At 38.5% G+C, this 18165-nt stretch overlaps 1 protein-coding gene across 18 annotated transcripts in view; it reads right to left on the bottom strand.

The window, feature by feature from the left end:
- The window catches only part of MCF2L (MCF.2 cell line derived transforming sequence like), a 157121-nt gene that overhangs the window by 19456 nt on the left and 119500 nt on the right, over positions 1 to 18165 (bottom strand). For all 18 annotated transcript variants that reach the window (XR_006017851.1, XM_042038886.1, XM_042038877.1 and 15 more), the window contains 10 exons: positions 8340 to 8459; positions 7417 to 7533; positions 6759 to 6908; positions 5954 to 6078; positions 4123 to 4237; positions 3045 to 3164; positions 2036 to 2227; positions 1650 to 1841; positions 833 to 992; positions 618 to 688 (listed from right to left, as the gene is read on the bottom strand). Coding sequence is in view for 17 of the 18 variants with exons in the window: in XM_042038886.1 (XP_041894820.1) it covers positions 618 to 688; positions 833 to 992; positions 1650 to 1841; positions 2036 to 2227; positions 3045 to 3164; positions 4123 to 4237; positions 5954 to 6078; positions 6759 to 6908; positions 7417 to 7533; positions 8340 to 8459 (1362 nt within the window). In the remaining variant the exon portion in view is untranslated. The remainder of the gene's footprint in view (positions 1 to 617; positions 689 to 832; positions 993 to 1649; positions 1842 to 2035; positions 2228 to 3044; positions 3165 to 4122; positions 4238 to 5953; positions 6079 to 6758; positions 6909 to 7416; positions 7534 to 8339; positions 8460 to 18165) is intronic.

Below are 18165 nucleotides of genomic sequence, written 5' to 3'. Positions count from 1 at the left end.
GCTTGCTGAAAAAAGAGAGGGGTTCTGCTTTCAACCCCTCCTTGAACCACCCCTTTTCTCCAAATGTTGTCCATCCTGGTCATGTGGTTCTGCCTTCCTCCTTGCATTGTCTTTTGCTGAACCTTTGCTGAATTGATTCAACTCTCCAAACCAGTGAGGAACTACTTGTTTCTGTTGCTGCTGTTAGGATACTTCCCTTGCTGGATGCAGGGCAGGAATACCATCCCCACTTGGGAATGGCAATCCACTAGGTCAGGTGAAGCTGTCTTGGAGCCATTGACAACTACCTCTCCATGGTCAATGGTTTTAAGAGTAGCCACTTACTACAGGCAAATAAAAAAAATGTTTCCTCTTCATAGACTTAATATGTTGCTGCCCCTAACATTTTTCCTAATATTGGCAGCTATATACTTTACCTTCCCTCATAACCAGCCCAGCAACAAAGCAGCCCCTATTTAAACCACATAACTGTTTCACCAGCGTTACTTCAACTGGTAGAATGCCATCCCTTTTTCAGTGGAATTCCTTCTTTCTTATTGAGAGTTCCTGAATATTCTGTTGCACTATGACTTTTTCAAGTAGTGCATGCGTGAAAAATGCAAAGTAAAAAAAAATACCTTTCCTTTTCTGTAGTTTACCCTCCGAAGCGCGCTGCTTTCTGAGTTGGACGTATTTTCTCTTTGAAGACCTAAACATGTAAATCACAATCACACAGAAGTTAGAACTGGATCAGATCTGACACAGATACTCATGCAACCACAAATTATGGCTGGAAGTTTCTTTAAGTTTCTCAGCATAGCACAAAAAATTAAAGGCTAATACTGATACTTACCTGGAGAGGTACAAGGGGATTTTACAAATGCTTCAGGTCTTGGAGCAACTGGCTGAACAGGACGTGTCTGCTTAGCTGCCAGTTTCTTAAGACTTACTTGCCGCTTTTGAAACATTTCTTCCATACTTTCTTGCTTCTGGAAAACCTTTTGCACATGCTCCTACCATTGCCATGGAAATAAAAACCAACTTAAATTAAAAAAATAATTTAAACAATTGATTATAATTTTTAAATTCCTGTCAGAGACCTAGCAACAAGCTACCTTGACATCTACAGCATATAGATTTAAAATTGCAATTACTTTTATACCACATACAGAAATATTACACTAACTCTTCACTCTTAACAAGGTGTAATTTACTGTGATTTAGTACACTTAACAATTGGAACATCACTTCAAAAATATTTTGTGTGCTTACTATAGAGAAATCTGAGATTCAAGTTTCAATTAAAAAAAATTTTTTTTGAGTGTCTAAAGGTTCTGTTACGTGAAGAGATCAACCAAGAAGAAAACGAAAACATTAAAAAAAAAAATTGCACATTTCTGCTACATAAAAAAATGATAAATATTCACGCAGGAGAATTTTTTTTTAAAAGCAATTTTACTGTCTGAAAAATTGAAGTAGTTATGAAAAGTCTCTGAAGCCCTTGATGCTTATCCAAAGATATGATGAGACTCAGGCACGGAAATGTGTTGGCTTTCCAGTTCACAGGTATAACTCCTAGTACTGATTATGTAGCTTTATCAATGGCAGTACAAGAGAGCAATTCTAAAATGAACAAATGGACACACAGATACATAAACATCATCTGGTACCTTTAGGTCTTCATTGAGGATGTGTGCATACTCTCTGTAAATTTTATTCAACTCCTTGATTTTATTGCCAGCACCAGTATCTAGGAATTTCTCGATCTCCTGTAATGCTGATTCTGCACCATCCTGAGACTGACACTTATCTACCGGCTGGGAAGCCAGCAGGTAAATTCCTTCATCACACCACTTCATAGACTAGAAACAGAAAAGAACAGGCTCAGAATGCACCAATGTCAGCATCATACACTAAGAATCTAAAACACCTCAACCTTGTCATGTATTCAGCTATTTAAAGAGAAAACTTCCAGCACACAGAGATAACATTACCTACCATTATGACAATTGTTTGACTGAGGTTTCGGGAAACAACTGTTGCATACTAGATTTACCTTCTCTAGTAAGTCATGCAGTTCCAGAGATTTGTTAAGAAGATTTCTTCTGCGTTCTATCTCAGTGGTGAAGGCATCACAAAGATGATGAAGTTCACTGCATTTTGGAATAATGGAGTCCACAGCATAATGATTGCTTTGAATAAAAGCATCACGCTCTGAGGCTAACATTCTGGCTTTTGCTATGGTTTCCTAAAAAACAAGCACTGATTTAAGTACATCTTTCCTTGGATCAAGATCAATGAAAAAATTTTAAAATTGTTTTTACGCAGTGAAATACACATATTGATAAAGAATACATCTTTGGTTAATAGCTGTCCTGCTTAATAAATCAAAGTGATTTCCTGTCGTTCCAGATGCCCAAGAACTTTCATGTACCAGAGTACTTCAGAAACAATAGTGAATTTAATCACAGGCCTTCTTGTGAAGGAACCATTGCTGTCTTTCTATGCCTTATTCAGCAGTGTCTATGTGTGTATGTATGCAACTTGGGCTATAGCAACAATCTGAACTCAAATTAAAAAATACCTATCTCACCCTTAAGAGCAATGACCTCAGGTAAAGAGCAACTTGTTTCACTGTGAAGCACAGATCAGAAAAAGGTTCCCTTTCTACACTGTTCAGTGTATGTTTCTGTTTGCCATCTTTATTGTACACTCAATATGCAGCTTTCTTATTTCTACGATTTATTGAAAAATGTGGCTTTAATAGGAATAGAAGTGGCCCCTTGATCAGTAAATGCAAAACTTGGCTATGTAAACACTTCATGGAATTCCTACATGAAGCAATCAACTTTGTGACTGGTCACTCTGCTCTTTATTGAGGAATGTCCAAGAATTACTCTGCTCCAATGGCTAAAGGCTTTATTCCAGGTTCCTTCTGTACATTACCTGGGACACTGATTCTGCTTTGCTGTCAGCTTAAGCTGACGCACTCAACAACCAAATCCCATTCCCCTCTGCATATGCATTGTCATAGTAGCAATTAAGGAGGCTTGCAGAGTTCTTACATATGATTTTTCTTCAAAGTTGGCAAGATCTTTCAAAATATGCTCCACATGTGAACTGCTGTTTCCCACATCTGTGAAAGCAGACAGTCTCTCAGACACAATATCCAAAGCTGCTTTGACCTGCAATGAGACACAGCTATGTATGAACAAAGAGAGCGCCACCTCCCTGGAGACCAGAGTTAAATAGCTGATAGCCACTATCTGCAGTCAGGTGACTCGCATTATGTGGTTACTGGGGCACAGGGATAAAACACCTTTTTTTGTTAGCCTACCTTTCCCCCCAATTCGAAATGAAAACAAATACAAAGAAAAGGCAGTGAAGTAATCTTGTTTCCTGGTACTGAAAAAGATGCAGGAAAACTAATGCTAAGGAAACATTTATGATCTTGCTTTTACCAGAAGACAATGACACAAAGCAACACTAATGTTAACAGCAAACCATGAGAGAGAGCTCCCCACCCTAGCAACTGGTTTAGAGACAGACAAATGCTTGCAAGAGGGTTTCTGAGTGTTGCTCTTGTGGAGACACAGGAGCTGTGCTCCAATATTGGCTACACCAGGATAAAGGGTCTGTAGGTGCCACCAAGCACATGAGTTAAACAACATGAGATCAGAAACTGGCAGTAAAAATTGTAGTTCAGCCTCCACCCAGCTTCTGACACTGTGGTTGCAACTTCCCACCCACAGTGCTGGAGACAGTTTTCATAAAATTTCAGCCAGAAGGTTTAGTTGAGACTTGGTTCCATAAAAGGACCTATTGGAAAGATGAAAATGTTGCAGCAGCATTTTTTGTTTCTATGGTACAGAACAGGTTTCAAATGAGCTTTTAAATGCTTATACACTGCTGAGTGCATGGAAACAAAATATCCTAAGACTGTAGAAGAAAAAGATGTTATGTCTCCATAGGCAAGAATTCAAACTAGTAAAGATAGCAGTATGTCAAGTAAGGACAGGTACAAGAAAAAGGTTGGAAAAAGCTTTCAAATACACACAAGAGCTGTAAAACAAGAGCAGGAAGTATTTTCTTCTGAATCATTTCTACATTACCAAATATTGACTGCCACCAAGACGTTCTCACCTCTCTGAAATTCTGTTCAAAATTCCGAAGGCGCAGACACTGCTCTAGTTTTTGCTGGTGCTTAATCCAAAACTCATCAAAGGCGGTCTCTGTTTCATGTAATTGAGCCAGTAGCCTTAAAAAATCAAAACAAAACACATTAAAAAAATACTCTAAGAATGATGGGTGCAACCTTCCAGGGACAATGCAATCTTCCACAGTAAACAAAAAGCCTCCCCAAAGCAGTATTTTCCAGAACAAATAAACTGGGTACAGGAAACGTTTTTTGTATTGCACAGTATCATTTCCTACAATAACACTGATGTAAAAAACTAAAACCCAACACAAACATTAAGTTCCGAAAAACGGGCAAATTATTATTTTAAGCACCTTCTCAGCTTTGTCCTGGGGACATGGGATCTGGGGTTAACATACATAAATAAAATACATAAATGTGTCTCAGTTAAGACTCAGAGGAACCCAAGCATTAGGATATAAGGAAAAATTAAGGTAAAAATTTGTACTGCTGTGACCAGCCAGCTGCCCTTACATTTCATTCTTTGGAGCAAAGCTCACTATAAACCTGAAGGCCATTGTTCCTTCTCTTCCAAGGAGCGTTATTAATTAAATATCACAGGCCAGTGTACAGCTGTACTGTGATAAAAAAAACCTTCTTTGATTATAATGCTGGCAAATGACTTAAACCTTTCACTTCTTAACTTACCTTCTATGATTGCATTTGACAGTATGATATCCCATGGACTTTATACAGTGCACTTTGCTGTGCTTAGGCTACATCCAGGGAAGGCTACACATCAGAATTTTAATGCACTTTTGTCTCCGACAGTACAGAAATGAACTCGGAATTTACAAGTTAAAACCAACTAGAGAAAAGGCAGTGACACACACACATAGAGTTTGTTCCAACTTCCGTCAGATATTGTATCGAATAGGAATGTTATGGATAAATTAGCAACCCCCACCCTGATCGTCCTTGGATAGATGATAGCAACAGTGACCAAAAAAAAGTGACTTCTGCCAAGCTTTGTGGATTGGAAAGGACAGTTATTTGGAAAGAAAAGTCGGCCTGAGTGTAGCAGAAACACAGAATGACAGACAAAAAAAGAATGCAGAATACTGCCTGGGGGAAATGAGCTATGCTTTCATAGCTTTGTGAAAATTTACATCTGTGCTACAGTGATATAATGTCTTCAAACCTGGCAGTAATTTGAGGGGGGCGTGTGTGTGGCAGGCAGGGAGCAAAGGAAAACAACACCTATTACTTATATGCCCAAAGAAAGCATATAGGAAATTGGTGCATAGATACTTCAAGAGTGGTGTACTCCCCAGCAGCCCTTTAAAGGCTTCTAACAACATTGATAAGGTTTAAAAGAAAAAAACCCGTCCCACTTCTCAGAGACCTAATGGAAATGGACAAATCTACTGAAATAAAGGGAGAGTTCACTTCAGTCTTCCCCTCCTGCCTTCTGTACAGCAGCAAAATTCCCTTGGATTGCACTTCAGTTTCTAAACAAAGCACTGATATTCTTTAAATAAGGAAAAGATGCTCAAGTATATAGTCCAAATGTGACAAAAATGAAAAGAACAGTGTTGTGTGAGATCAGAATTCCAACCCCATTTCCCTATAGCCAGGTGACCCCACAGTGGGCATTAGGCAGATACTTTGTTCAGGACAGATCGGACAACAGAGGAGTTGTGAATGAAATGTTTTATAATGTTCACATTGCAACATTTGCTTATTTGCAAAGCATAAATATGGAATTAGATAACGGAGCTGGGGAGGGGTTGAAAAAGCAGAAAAGCAGCGTGTTTAGTATTTCACACCTCTCACCTTTCTACTGTTGTTTGATTGTCTAGCTGATCTTGATTCAGTTTGTATTCAGGATTCTCAGTAACTGGTTTTGTAATACTTCCAAGGATATCGTCTCCCTGTTCTACTGCTACCCTGATATCCTCCTACAAAACAAAACAAAACCAAAACAAAATCCCCACATGCTGTAGTTGTGTGTTGCTGTTTTTTAAGCAGAATTCACAAGGCACTGAATTAGAAGAAGGATTTCAATAGCATTCAAGCAAGCACAGTTTGATTAAAAGCAGTGGCTGACAACAGAGAGTAAATGATAAATGTCAGCTTTTTCCATGTTTACCATCTTAAGATCCCAGTGTAACTGAGTTGAATTTTCATGGTAGACAGCCTTCTAGTGTTGCTTTAGGCTACAAATATCTCAAAAATTTTAGATGCACAGTTCTGAAACTGCCAAATAGCTTTCATTTAAGCCTTTTTGAAAGAACATTTGTTCATGCTTCCAAAGGCCATATATTTTAATTTGCATGCAAATACAATCAAATTTCCTGTTGCAAACAAAACTAGAAATTAAACACACCACTACTTACAAAGAAATTACTGTTTCGCATACAATTCATTATGCATCTGTACATACATAAACTGAGTTTCAAGAAAAGTAATTTTTCAATGCAAAAAGGCTTTTTAACATCAAAAAAAATAGAGTTCAATAAGATATTGATGGTTCACATTATTGCTGTCTATTAGCATTGTCCATATTTTCCATTTATATTGGTAGCTATAAATTAGAACAGTTTAACTAGAAGACAGCATCTTCACAGAAATTACATACCTTCATTTTGTCCTTCTTTTCTGTGTGTGTTGCAAGAAGGGAGCTGGTTGATTGCACATCATTTGGTAGTTCTGTTTCAGCCAGCTCAGTCCCAAAGGACTGAAGAATCTGAGCTGTTTGCTTAACCTTTTGGGCGAAACCTTCTATAGCCTTTTGGAATAAAAAGCATTAAAGATGTTTTGTGTTCATCAGACACATATGTACAAACAAACACGTGCACACAAAATATAACTCTCAAAACAAACCCAAACAGATGAATTATAAGATTAAAAAATGGCCAAAGTATAATTTTACAAGCAACAGATACCATCACCATTAATTCCTTAATTGTATATTTTTCTTAGGCTTGTATCAGGTGTATCTTCTTCATATTTTTATAATCTGAAGTTATTTTACAACTTGAGCTTTTTCATTCTTGTAGCAAAACCAATAAACCTCCACACAATAACACACTGTAGTTCCTTTGCTCCAAGTGTTCAGAAAACCACTCCCAAGTTATTACTCATATTATTTCTCTAAGATGACTAAGTACCATTGGGAACATCTTCTCACACTGAGCAAGTCAACTTGCATCACTTGGAATCTGTTTTATAAATGACAGGGTATAAAACAGAAGGGTCCATTAGGCTGAAAAGTTAAAACAAAACCTAAGACTTACAGTGCGACGGGACAGCCATCTGCTATGGCAGTAATCCAGGGTGCCACCAAGATCTTCTGTTAATTGTGTCTTATCAATGTAACCCTGCAGTTCTGATACTGAGCCCAGCATTATGATCTGCGGCAGGACAGAAAAAAGTGAACGTGATCACTGGTGACAAGTCCCTTCTTAAGGATTCTAAGCCCCATCCTTCAGACACTGACAAAGAAGATGCATTTTAATATAAAAGTGAGAGATGGAACTGTTTCCTGTGGGTATAGAAAACAAACTTAACAGTTCTTTCAGTTGAAGACGATGTAAATGTAAATGACTGAATATGAGCATGGGCACCAGGCACATTAAAAAAAAGCTTATGGATTATACAGCATAACACTGCCAGATTTTTTATCTTGATAAACCATACTTGGCTATTTTCTAAAAGCAACATCCATTTCTTGTTCATTTTCCCTTGTTATCCTGGGTCTGCAGGAGAGAACGACAGTGTCTACATGGATTTGTCAAGTTCCCCAAAATAAGTGAAAGATGGGGGGAAATTTTCTTAAAGACCATCTTTCACCCTTGAAATTTACATCTGATAAGCACAACTTTTATATCATCAGCTCATATAGTTTCAAATTTTATTTTAAAATAGAAATGCTGTACACTTGCAAACAAAAGGACAATCTGTGGGTTTACTGGCAATTTAACAACAGGCATCCGTTGCGTGTTTGCTCAAATGACAGAAACCATAGCGTTTGTCCATGGGAAATGCATCCACTTCAAAATTCACATACTCTTTCAAGAATAAACCACCACGAATGAGCTAAAATTGCTAGAACTGCCTCTAAGCATGGCTTTTTGTTGGGGTTTCTTTGGTCCTCACTGGCTACCTTAAGTACTTTTACAAATTCCTGGTCATAAAGTGAAAACAGAGCATTACTTACAGGTACTTTCATTTTAAGCTCATCTTTGTTGAATCTGAAAGCAATGTCTGAGAGAGCTCGATGAAAAAATCCCGTTGGGCGCAGCACGAGGACTAATTGCAGGTTTCCTGGGAAAGATGCCTGCAAAGCAAGTTTAGCCTGTTATTTTCTGTGTCTCAGCTCCAGAAAATATTTTTGAACAACGATAAGCCCCTGATAAACCACAAACTAACTGTATCAAAGGCCTCCCATAATGGGGTGACCAATCATATTCTTGCATGGCTAGTACAAGGAGCTTCATTCAAAAGACATTTACTTGTCTTTGGGAACAGGGAATCAATTCTCTTGGAATAAATTTTTTTTCAGGGCTGGCTTGTACTGCTCTTCAGCTAAGATTACAACCTACCCAAGGAGGCTAATGAACAAACAGCAGTGGCTTAATACTTTTTTTAACAGCAAGACTTTCATGGTTACTTCATCTTCTCTTTAACAGAAGGTGCCAAGAGAAACCTCCATTATTGTATGAAAACCTAACAACAAATTTCTAATTTGTGCATATACTAACTTGCCAGTTGCCTACACAACTCTTTGCCACAGAGGATGAATTTCTCAGGCAGTAACTTAGAAATAAGCTTTAATTAGGCTGACAAAAATAAAAATCAAGCATAAAAATTCTCAGTTCTGTTTTTCTCATCAACTTCCAACTAGCAATCTCATGGATCTTTCCCAGCCCTACAACCAATAGAGGGAAAACAGAAGAAAGGAGAAACAAACAAAAAAAAGCATTAAATTATTAAAAATCAACCTCTACTGTGGCAGAGATTTGCATATTTGGCATTTAGCCACTGCTGGAAACATTCTCCTCTATTCAGTATTTCCACTGTAGGGAGGCAGTGAAATTCACTAAAGAAATGATCATTATAATGATTAAGTATGCAATTTTCTTCATTATAGTGTTGGAAATTATTTCACTTTTCTAGCAAACTGATTTACTGGAGGGAAGAAAGCAAGCCAACAAAAAAAGCCCCACTGACTGAAGGAGCTGTTATGCTATGCTCTGTTCCAAGCCTAGTGGAACTGTTAGTATCTGGGAGATTGAAGAGTAATTTAATAATAATGTTGAGGTTTCCAAGGGTTCCAGGTACTTAGCATTAGAAATGAAGAACTCTTAAAGTGAAAAGTAGTTTAACACTTTTCTGGAAAACTTCACAGATTCATTGTGGTTTCCCAGATATTCAGTGTACAACCAAGGCTTCAATTTGACTGAGGAACCTTAAAGGTTTGAGATTCTCAATCTACCTCCACTTCAGTGATGTCCAAATTTTCTAGAAAGTACAGTGGTTCAGTCCCAAAGGAGTCTGAGGGCTGGGAACAGAATCCCGGTAATTCTGAGTGGCCTCACTATCTCCTCAGCCTTGCTGTAAAGTTCACTAAAAAAGTACACTGTTCATTAAAACTAGTACAGATTGTGAAGTTACTAACCCTTAGGTATCAGAGGAAAAACTTTTCATAGAAAATTTCTGACTGTATTAAAAAGAAAAAGAAAATATTATACTTTTCTTACTGTTTTTTATGAATTACCATACAAAGCAAACCCACTAATTTATTTAAGAGACATTGCAACAGCAGACAAAAAATTTCTTTAATTAAATCTCCTGGATAAGCCTTTTAGAATGTCAGCCACATTTACTTCTCTCATTCAACAGACATGTCAATTTATTTTGTGCCTGTGTAACAGCACTGTTCAGTCTGACAGCTGTTACTTTTTACCTTTAACTTCCAAAATGTGACGTTTATCCAGTGGCAATGCAAATATTTCAGAATAAAAATGATAAAAGAAATATCTTTTAGACAAGACATTTTGAAAAAAACAAAGTGCCTCCTTGTGAGATATCCACCCCACCACATGTTGTCCTGACATACTGTCTGTGGTCGTGAATATTTGCAACCCACTTAGCCTTACTTGGAGTGCTGGGAAATGCACTGGACAGGGTGCTAGGTAATTTTGAGGCTGCCTTTCCCCACAGAAAGTTGGGTCAGATGGTCTTTCAAGGTCCCTCCCAACCCAACCAGTGATTTTGTGACATTTAGGCTATTTCGGAAGTAAACAGCCATACCCAAACGCAATTTAATAGTAAATTTTTCTGGACTGTGTATTAGCTCTTATGAAATAGAGTTTCATTGCATGATGAAATTAAGTATGGTGTTCAATTCAATGAAAACAGAGAATATGCGTTACAATTATTTTCCATCTCAAGTGTGTCAACCCAAAATGATGCTGTTGAAGTCAATACAGTCTTGTATCACTTGAATTTCCATTCAAGGCCTGACAGAAATTTTCCTTCTCTCTGAATAAAAGCTCGAATTCTAAATTACTTTGACTTTGTCTACAGTATAAACTTGTCTGTGGTGATCTGTTTACTCACTGCTTTTCTTATCCCATATTGTTCCACCACCCCGCTTTCCCCTGCCCCTAGCCCTGGCCCCTCCCTCAGGCTCTCCCTATTGGTTCCTGTACCCCAACTCCGCCCATGTACCGCCCCTGAGCCCCTGACAAAACCCCCCTGCACCCGGATCAAGAGGTCTCTCTGTTTCTGGGGATTGCAGGGACGAGGTGTAACCATTAAAGGTCCTCTGAAACCCTTATGGAGGGACCCTTCTCGCCTCCTTTGCTGTCACTGTGTTGTAGAGCTGAGAGCTGCTGGAGCAAGAGTGCGGAGCCATCCGAAGTGGACTACGAGAGGGCAAAATGGTCACACTGCCCTAAACACTCCGCTGAGCTCCCAGGGAAAGCTGCAGCTTGCTAAACTAAACCTAGCACCACAACACTTCTCTCCACTAGTCTGTCTTCATTTGGTTTTGGTTTTTTTCTTCAAAAAAACCTCATGTCTTAAAAAACAATGTCTCCTTCCCTTTTTGTGGCTAGGAGTCAAATCTGCAAATTGATTTTTGTGAAACAAGAATGGGAAGCAGTACTACAGTAAACAATGTTGGACTTGTGCCAGCTATTACAGTTTATCAAAGGTTGTATCTGCACTGCCAAAATACTACGATTTTTCCTAACTTTTTTTGCTAAAGCCCTGGTGACTTGCAGAGACAATACTATGATGTAAGAGATACTCTGTAGATGCCTGTGAACTTCATTGACCAGTCAACTTCACCCTGAACACTGGAACAAAACAAAAATTCTCTGTTCCAGTCCAGCAGCATATTTGTTTGAAGCCATTGTATGCTAACCAGACAACAAACAATGACTTCTCAATAATGCTTTGCTAAATGTTAAACACCAAAAAATATCCATGTTATGTTTAGCAGTGCTATCAAATAAAGTGCCTTCAAGGACTGTTTCACTGAAGTCAATGAACCTTACTGAGACTCGTTGAAGGGTTTGTAAGCTCAAAAACTGGTTGTTTTTTTTTCTCCAAGTGTCTTTCCTTACTAGATTAATTAATATTAACAGATCCCCCAACATCTTGTCTCAAATACTGAATTTATCAGATTTAATGTCAATGCAAAAGAGACTAGAGGTTATGTTTTTCACATCTCTACAAAAATTAGGAGACCCCAACCCCAGCCCATATATACATTAATCCTTGGTTTGATATTTCATGACAGGCATGGGATTAATCTTCTATCTGTTCATCTCTTTCACTTTCTCATCCAGTCAGGTCAGTGTCAAAGACACAGAAAAAGATGTAGATGTGCACATTGTTATCAGCTTTGAATGAAATCTGACCAAAGCAGGAATTTGCATACAGCACAGCTCCAGAATCAAAGCTTTCCAATACACCGAGATCTTTGTTGCCCTACAAGTACCTTGAACCTAGAACATGGGGAGGAATCTTTTCTGGCTGGAAAAAATAAGGAACAACCTTAAATTCTCCAGAAAACCAGTTAATAACTTCTCAGGAGCAGGTTGACCTGCCTGCTTTCAGGCCTCTGTTTCTCAGGGATGGGGAGCCTTCCACTGCATGCCCCAGGTTTCTGGAAAGGGGAAAATGTAGAGAGCCTGAACCCAGTTGAGTTCTGGGCAAAATGTAAAATCAAATTATTATAGAATCACAGAACGGATTGGATTGGAAGGGATCTGAAATATCATCTGTTTCCAAACCCCCCACCAGGGGCAGGAACACATTCCACAAGACCAGGTTGCTCAGGTCCTCATCCAACCTTGCCTTGAACACTTCCAGGATTGAGGCATCCACAACTTCTCTGGGCAACCTGTTCCAGTGCCTCGCTACCCTTACAGTAAAGAATTTCTCCCTAAAATGTAATGTAAGTCTCTCCTTGTTCAGTTTAAAACAACTCCCCCTTGTCCTATCACTATCTGACTGTGTAAAGTCACTGTCCCTCTATTTTATAAGCCCCCTTTAAGTACCAAAAGGCTGCGGTGAGGTCTGGCCCAGAGCCTTCTCTTCTGAACAATCTCACTTCTCTCAGCCTGTTCTCACAGGAGAGATGCTCCATACCTCTGATCACCTTCATGGCCTCCTCTGCACCATATATTAGTTGCATATAACCCTAAGTATCGCTGTTCTTCAGAGTATTACTGACAGAGAGGCTGTGTGTACCACCACTACTGACCCTGAAGTTAAACCAGCTTGCAGAAATATTGTAACCACGTGAGCTGTCAAAGAGCTGACACTTGACTCAGCTTTAGTAGTTCTGTCTTAAAATATTTGGAACAACACTAATTTTCATTTTATGAACAGCTTCAAAATACCCATGTTACCGAACTCTGTGGCAGTGTCTTCCGTTCTGCACTTACTAGTATGCCATAAGCCACAGAGCACTTCTTTCTAAAATACTTCTGTATATAAAGGAGCTAGTAAATACTTGCTTACCTATTTTTCTTCGAGACTGTTTATTTGCAGCTAGAATGAAGAAGTGCCTTACACAGAATTTTTGTCACGAAAGTCTTGAATTAAATCAATTCCTAAAAAGAGCAGCTTGAAATCTAGTTTTAAAAACATAGAGCTGTTTTGCATTAGAGCTGTGTTTAATGCTTGTGACATTATGATCCTGCTCTCTGAGCTTAAGTGACTCACTTCTCTATTTTTACATATTAAAAAAATATGTAATATAAAGGAAAATGGCTAACTACCCAAGGATAACTGCAAAAGTGCCTGCATACGTAGTAGTCTCAAAACATCCAAAGAAATCAGACAAAACCATACTGATCTCAAAATAAACTTACTCATCTATCATTTACTGTACTCATTCATAAAAACAGCCACAAAATTAATACAAATACTGTTCCAGCTTCATCATACTGCTAAGTTCTTGTCTTGAACCCAAGCAAAATGAGAATCATGACCAGGGCTGAAAGAAGAGCAGTATTTTCAAACTTAAGCCATACAAAGTGTTAAGTGTCATAGTTTTCAGGACATGATGCAAAGAACTAACAAGAAACTGGGCTAATGGGAAATACTTATTCCATATAAATATAAAATAGTGCCTTTCATGGGGCACCACTTATGAAACATATCTTTTCTACACCAAGAACTCACTAAGAAATTTAACATCTCTACAAACAAGGCCAAGGAACTCAAAGTTGGATTATTGCAATTCAGTGTTTCTCACCTTGGATGCCAAACCAGTAACACTCCAGATGGCACAAAAATGGGACTGCCTGACTCCTGCAAGGTTTAGGCTGGTATTACACAATCAAAGAATCAATTAGGTTGGAAAAGACCTCCAAGATCATTGAGTCCAACATAAGCACTCTGGTGTCTCCATCGGCTTCTGGTTTCTTCCTGCCAGCCAGCGGTCTTGGCCCTAACCTTCAAAGTAATTAATGGGCTCTGGACAATGCAGTCCGAAACAGAAGGCATGAAATCTGCATGCAATGCATCCTTAGTTAGCGGTGGCAAATGACAAAGCAAACTTCTTCTCTAGGAAGCTGAATAAAACCCATCTCTTGTCTCATTTAGAAAGGGCTGCAAAGTTTTGTAACTGGATAAAAATTCCTCACTACCACCCCCAAGCAACCTCCATCCCAACTGCTGACTCAAGAGCAGTGGCTCACAGGTAAGTTATTCCCTATGCACCAAGGAAGTTTATTTCCTCTGGACCTTCAATATGAGGTTGATGGATGGCTATGGTGAAACGTTTAATGATGTTGAGTGCAGTTTTTTGTTTGTCTAAAAGAGTGAGTTCACACTACAACCTTTCCCTCAAGATGGAGGAAGACAATGATGACAGGACAAGAGACTAATACAATGTAATGACATAGACTTCATTTTTTTTAAGAAAATATACTGGAACTATGAAGAGAGCAGTGTGAAATCGCAGAACACATTGATCAGTAAAAAGCCTTGCCCCTACAACTGTGGGTTGAATATTGCTTGATTGGGTATAACATTAGGAGAGAAAAGAAAAAAAAAGAGGGAAAAAAAGAGAGTAATTTTTGACTACATGGAAAGGACAAGAGAATCAATTTTTCTGGCATTTGTCATTCACCCAACTTCAGCTGGGACAATACAGAGCTGCTTTACCATGACTGCTCCTCCTTGCACACTTATCCATGAGACTACCCAACTGCTCAGCCCCAGGAACTAAAAGGTTCAGCAAAGTCTTGTATGTCTCTGTATACTCTGAATACTGTGTTTAACTGAAAACAGGACATTCTAATACAAATTTAGAAGAATCACTGCAGCTGACAGGGCAAAAAGTTGAAAAAATTTTGTATTCTCAAACAACAAGGTAATACGAGTGAAGAATTTGCAACTACTAACTTCAGTATTTTTCTTGTAAGAACTTTCAAATTCCACTATCTCTCTAACAACATGACAATTTGCTATCAAGACTTCACACTTAACATGAAACTTGGCTCTTGGAGTCTCTACCAGAACTTCACCTCTCAGCCTGACTATCCCAGTAGGCCAGATTCTTCCTAGGCTAATAACTTCACTTCAGCTAAATCAGGTGAAAAATAAAAAGAATAATGTTGCTTGCAGCATCTCTTAAGCCAAAGAGTCTGCAAGTCTTGTGCTGGCTAAGGACAACCTCCTGGGCCAACCACCTGTCCATTGCAACTTCATCAAGTAGAATAAAGCAATAGCAAAGTCTGTGTGCCTGGGCATGTTCTTGCCACAATCTCTGTCGCATCCCAGGAAAAGTAGGGCCATCTTTCAGCCCAGGCCTCTGGCTTTGCTCTTAGTCCCACTGCACTGCATGTGCTGCAGCAGCAGTCTTCTAGGCCAGGCACTGCAGCCACTGACCTTCCACTATGTCTGCAAAAATAGGTTAACCTCATCTCCAGAGTCTTGACTACAGCAACCTTTAAGTATCAGCATGAAATACAGATTCAGCTCATCATTGCTCACTTTCTGCCCCAGGAAAAGAAAAGTATCCCCAACAAAGAAGGAAAAATGAAGCTTAGAAATTTTTCGTAATATAGAAATATTTTCCACAATAATTTCAGCCTGAAACAAAAATTTTTTTGTTAGTTTTGTTTCAAAACATACTTCCAACATCCACTAGTACCAACCAAACATTGTGCGTGAAAAGTCTTGAAAATAACAAGAAATAATAACAAAAAATACATGCTAGTATGAATTTCTGTTTAACAGCTGCTCAGTGCTTACAAATACACTTCCTGCAGTTGCCAGGGTATTAGTGATGGGCACAGCACCCTATGATGGCATTTCTGATTTCACAAGTCAAGAGGGTCAACTCCCTCAGGACGATTAGAGAAAAATCAGGAAAGATGGCAGAAAGGACACTGCAGAAATGACAACAAATAAACCGACAGCCAAAACTCTCCTCTCAAGTAACACGAGATTCCTATCCTCACACACAGTAATGAGCTTTAGCAATTGAAAAAAAAAAACACTGAACAGGAGCTTTTTACAAGGGCAGGGAGTGACAGGACAAGGGGGAATGGCTTCAAATTGAAAGGAGGTAGGTTTAGATGGGACATTAGGAAGAAATTCTTTACTGTGGGGGTGGCGAGGCCCTAGGACATGTTACTCAGAGACGCTGGGAATTTCCTATCCCTGGAAATGTTCGAGGCCAGGCTTGGATGGGGTTTGAGCCACCTGGTCTAGTGAAAGGTGTCCCTGCCCATGGCAGGGGAGTTGGAACTAGATGCTCTTTAAGGTCCCTTCCAATCCAAACCATTCTGTGATTCTATAACCAAAACCGCCAGAGCTATCAGGCTTTCAGACATCAATAGCCCAAGAAACACTCAGATGCTTCATAACCACCAAAAGACAACTCTGACTGTTGGAAAACCAAATAAGTTGAAGTTTCCAGTTACCCCTGTGCCATTTGAAAGAAATCTTTGTCCATCAATAGGAACGCTCTAACTTGGTGCAATATATGTATCTTGTATATTTTGCTTTATTTTTTTGCTAAACAACAGACAGCTGAAATGCATTAGATTTCATTTACATCAAATACTATAGCAAAGATATTAAGGACAACAGAAACAATTTTTCACTACATCTTCTTTTGGAACAGGAACACAAAATTATCAAGTGTTCAGGGCTGATGTGACTTGCTGAAGCCCAACAGGAAGACTGCTATAAATATACATGGGTACAATTCAAAGCCTATACTGTTGCTGTTCAACAAGAAAAGCAAATATAAAAAATCATGCCTTTAACAGATTAGACTTCAGCTAAGAAGCATGATTTCTTTTTTAAAAAAAGCTCACAGAAGAATGCAAAAAGATGAAAAAAGCAAAATAACCCATCACGAGCAGTACTGCAACTGTGCAGTGCTCCTGCACTTAATACCCTTCTCTGGGCAAATCCCTTAGGCACCAACACCATCATGACAGTAGCAGATCCCTTATAATGGGGAATAGTTGCTCAGTTCTGTTCACTGTGCTTCAAAGCAAAATAACACACACTGATGGAACATTACCATAAATGTTATCATCATGGCTATAAGCAACTTGTCTGTAGTTGCTCCCTAACCCTTACAACCCCAATTATGCAAATAAAAGGACCATCATCTGTGCAACACTTATCTGTCCTTGAACAGAAACTACAGCACTGACTTTTGAAAGAGATTCACAACCTCCATAGATAGAGTCCTTTTTCTTCAATCATCCTAAATTACGCTGCTCTCAGTTTTCACTACTGGAATCTGCTCAATGTTGCACCTCAAAATTTCAAGATGAGCTGCAAAAGCAAATTTTGCTGATACTTCAATCTATTTTCAATGTTTTAACATTCCTAACATAACTATTGTGTAAAAAGTTGTATTGTGAGAATATTATATCATTTTATATTCATTCACAAAACATCATCTAGCGGGAGTAATGTACGACCTTTAAAGAAATACATTTTAACTTATAATAAACAAAAACTTCTTTGGCCATAATCAGGCTACATAAAAATGACATTTACTGTTTTTATTTGACTTTTATCTTACAGAGTCAAAAATTTTCAGCCATTAAAAAATAAAAGATACTTACAGCTGTGTTTTTCAGACCTTACTGTAAAGACTATTGACACTAACAATTCAAGCAAGGATAGCGAGGAAGAAAAAAAAGGCAACCAACCAACAAAAAACTAAAAACAAGTAAACCAACAGTAGAATAAGCTCATGATAAACATGAATCTGTCTTTCCCTACTTCTGCAAAAAAAAAAAAAAAGGCAAGCCTCTAAGCTTCTTTTTCCGATATTAGAAATATTAATTGAAAGGGAGACTGGGAGACTGAAAGCTAAGAGCATGTACTGTTGATTGACCACAGAAGGCACGTAAGATTTTCTTGTTTACAAGTAACCTTTGTTTTAAATCAGACATCACAAGAACAGTTTTTCCATGTGTATTCCTTTCACAAGTGCTAGACTCAACCAGGACTCTCACCCTCATCTCTTTGTAAAACAG

This window comes from Corvus kubaryi, unplaced genomic scaffold (assembly GCF_017639235.1).
Source record: "Corvus kubaryi isolate FWS band 111438036 unplaced genomic scaffold, C.kubaryi_AGA036_p1.0 133, whole genome shotgun sequence".
Classification (NCBI taxonomy): domain Eukaryota; kingdom Metazoa; phylum Chordata; class Aves; order Passeriformes; family Corvidae; genus Corvus; species Corvus kubaryi.
This window is presented reverse-complemented; position numbering and strand designations above follow the sequence as displayed.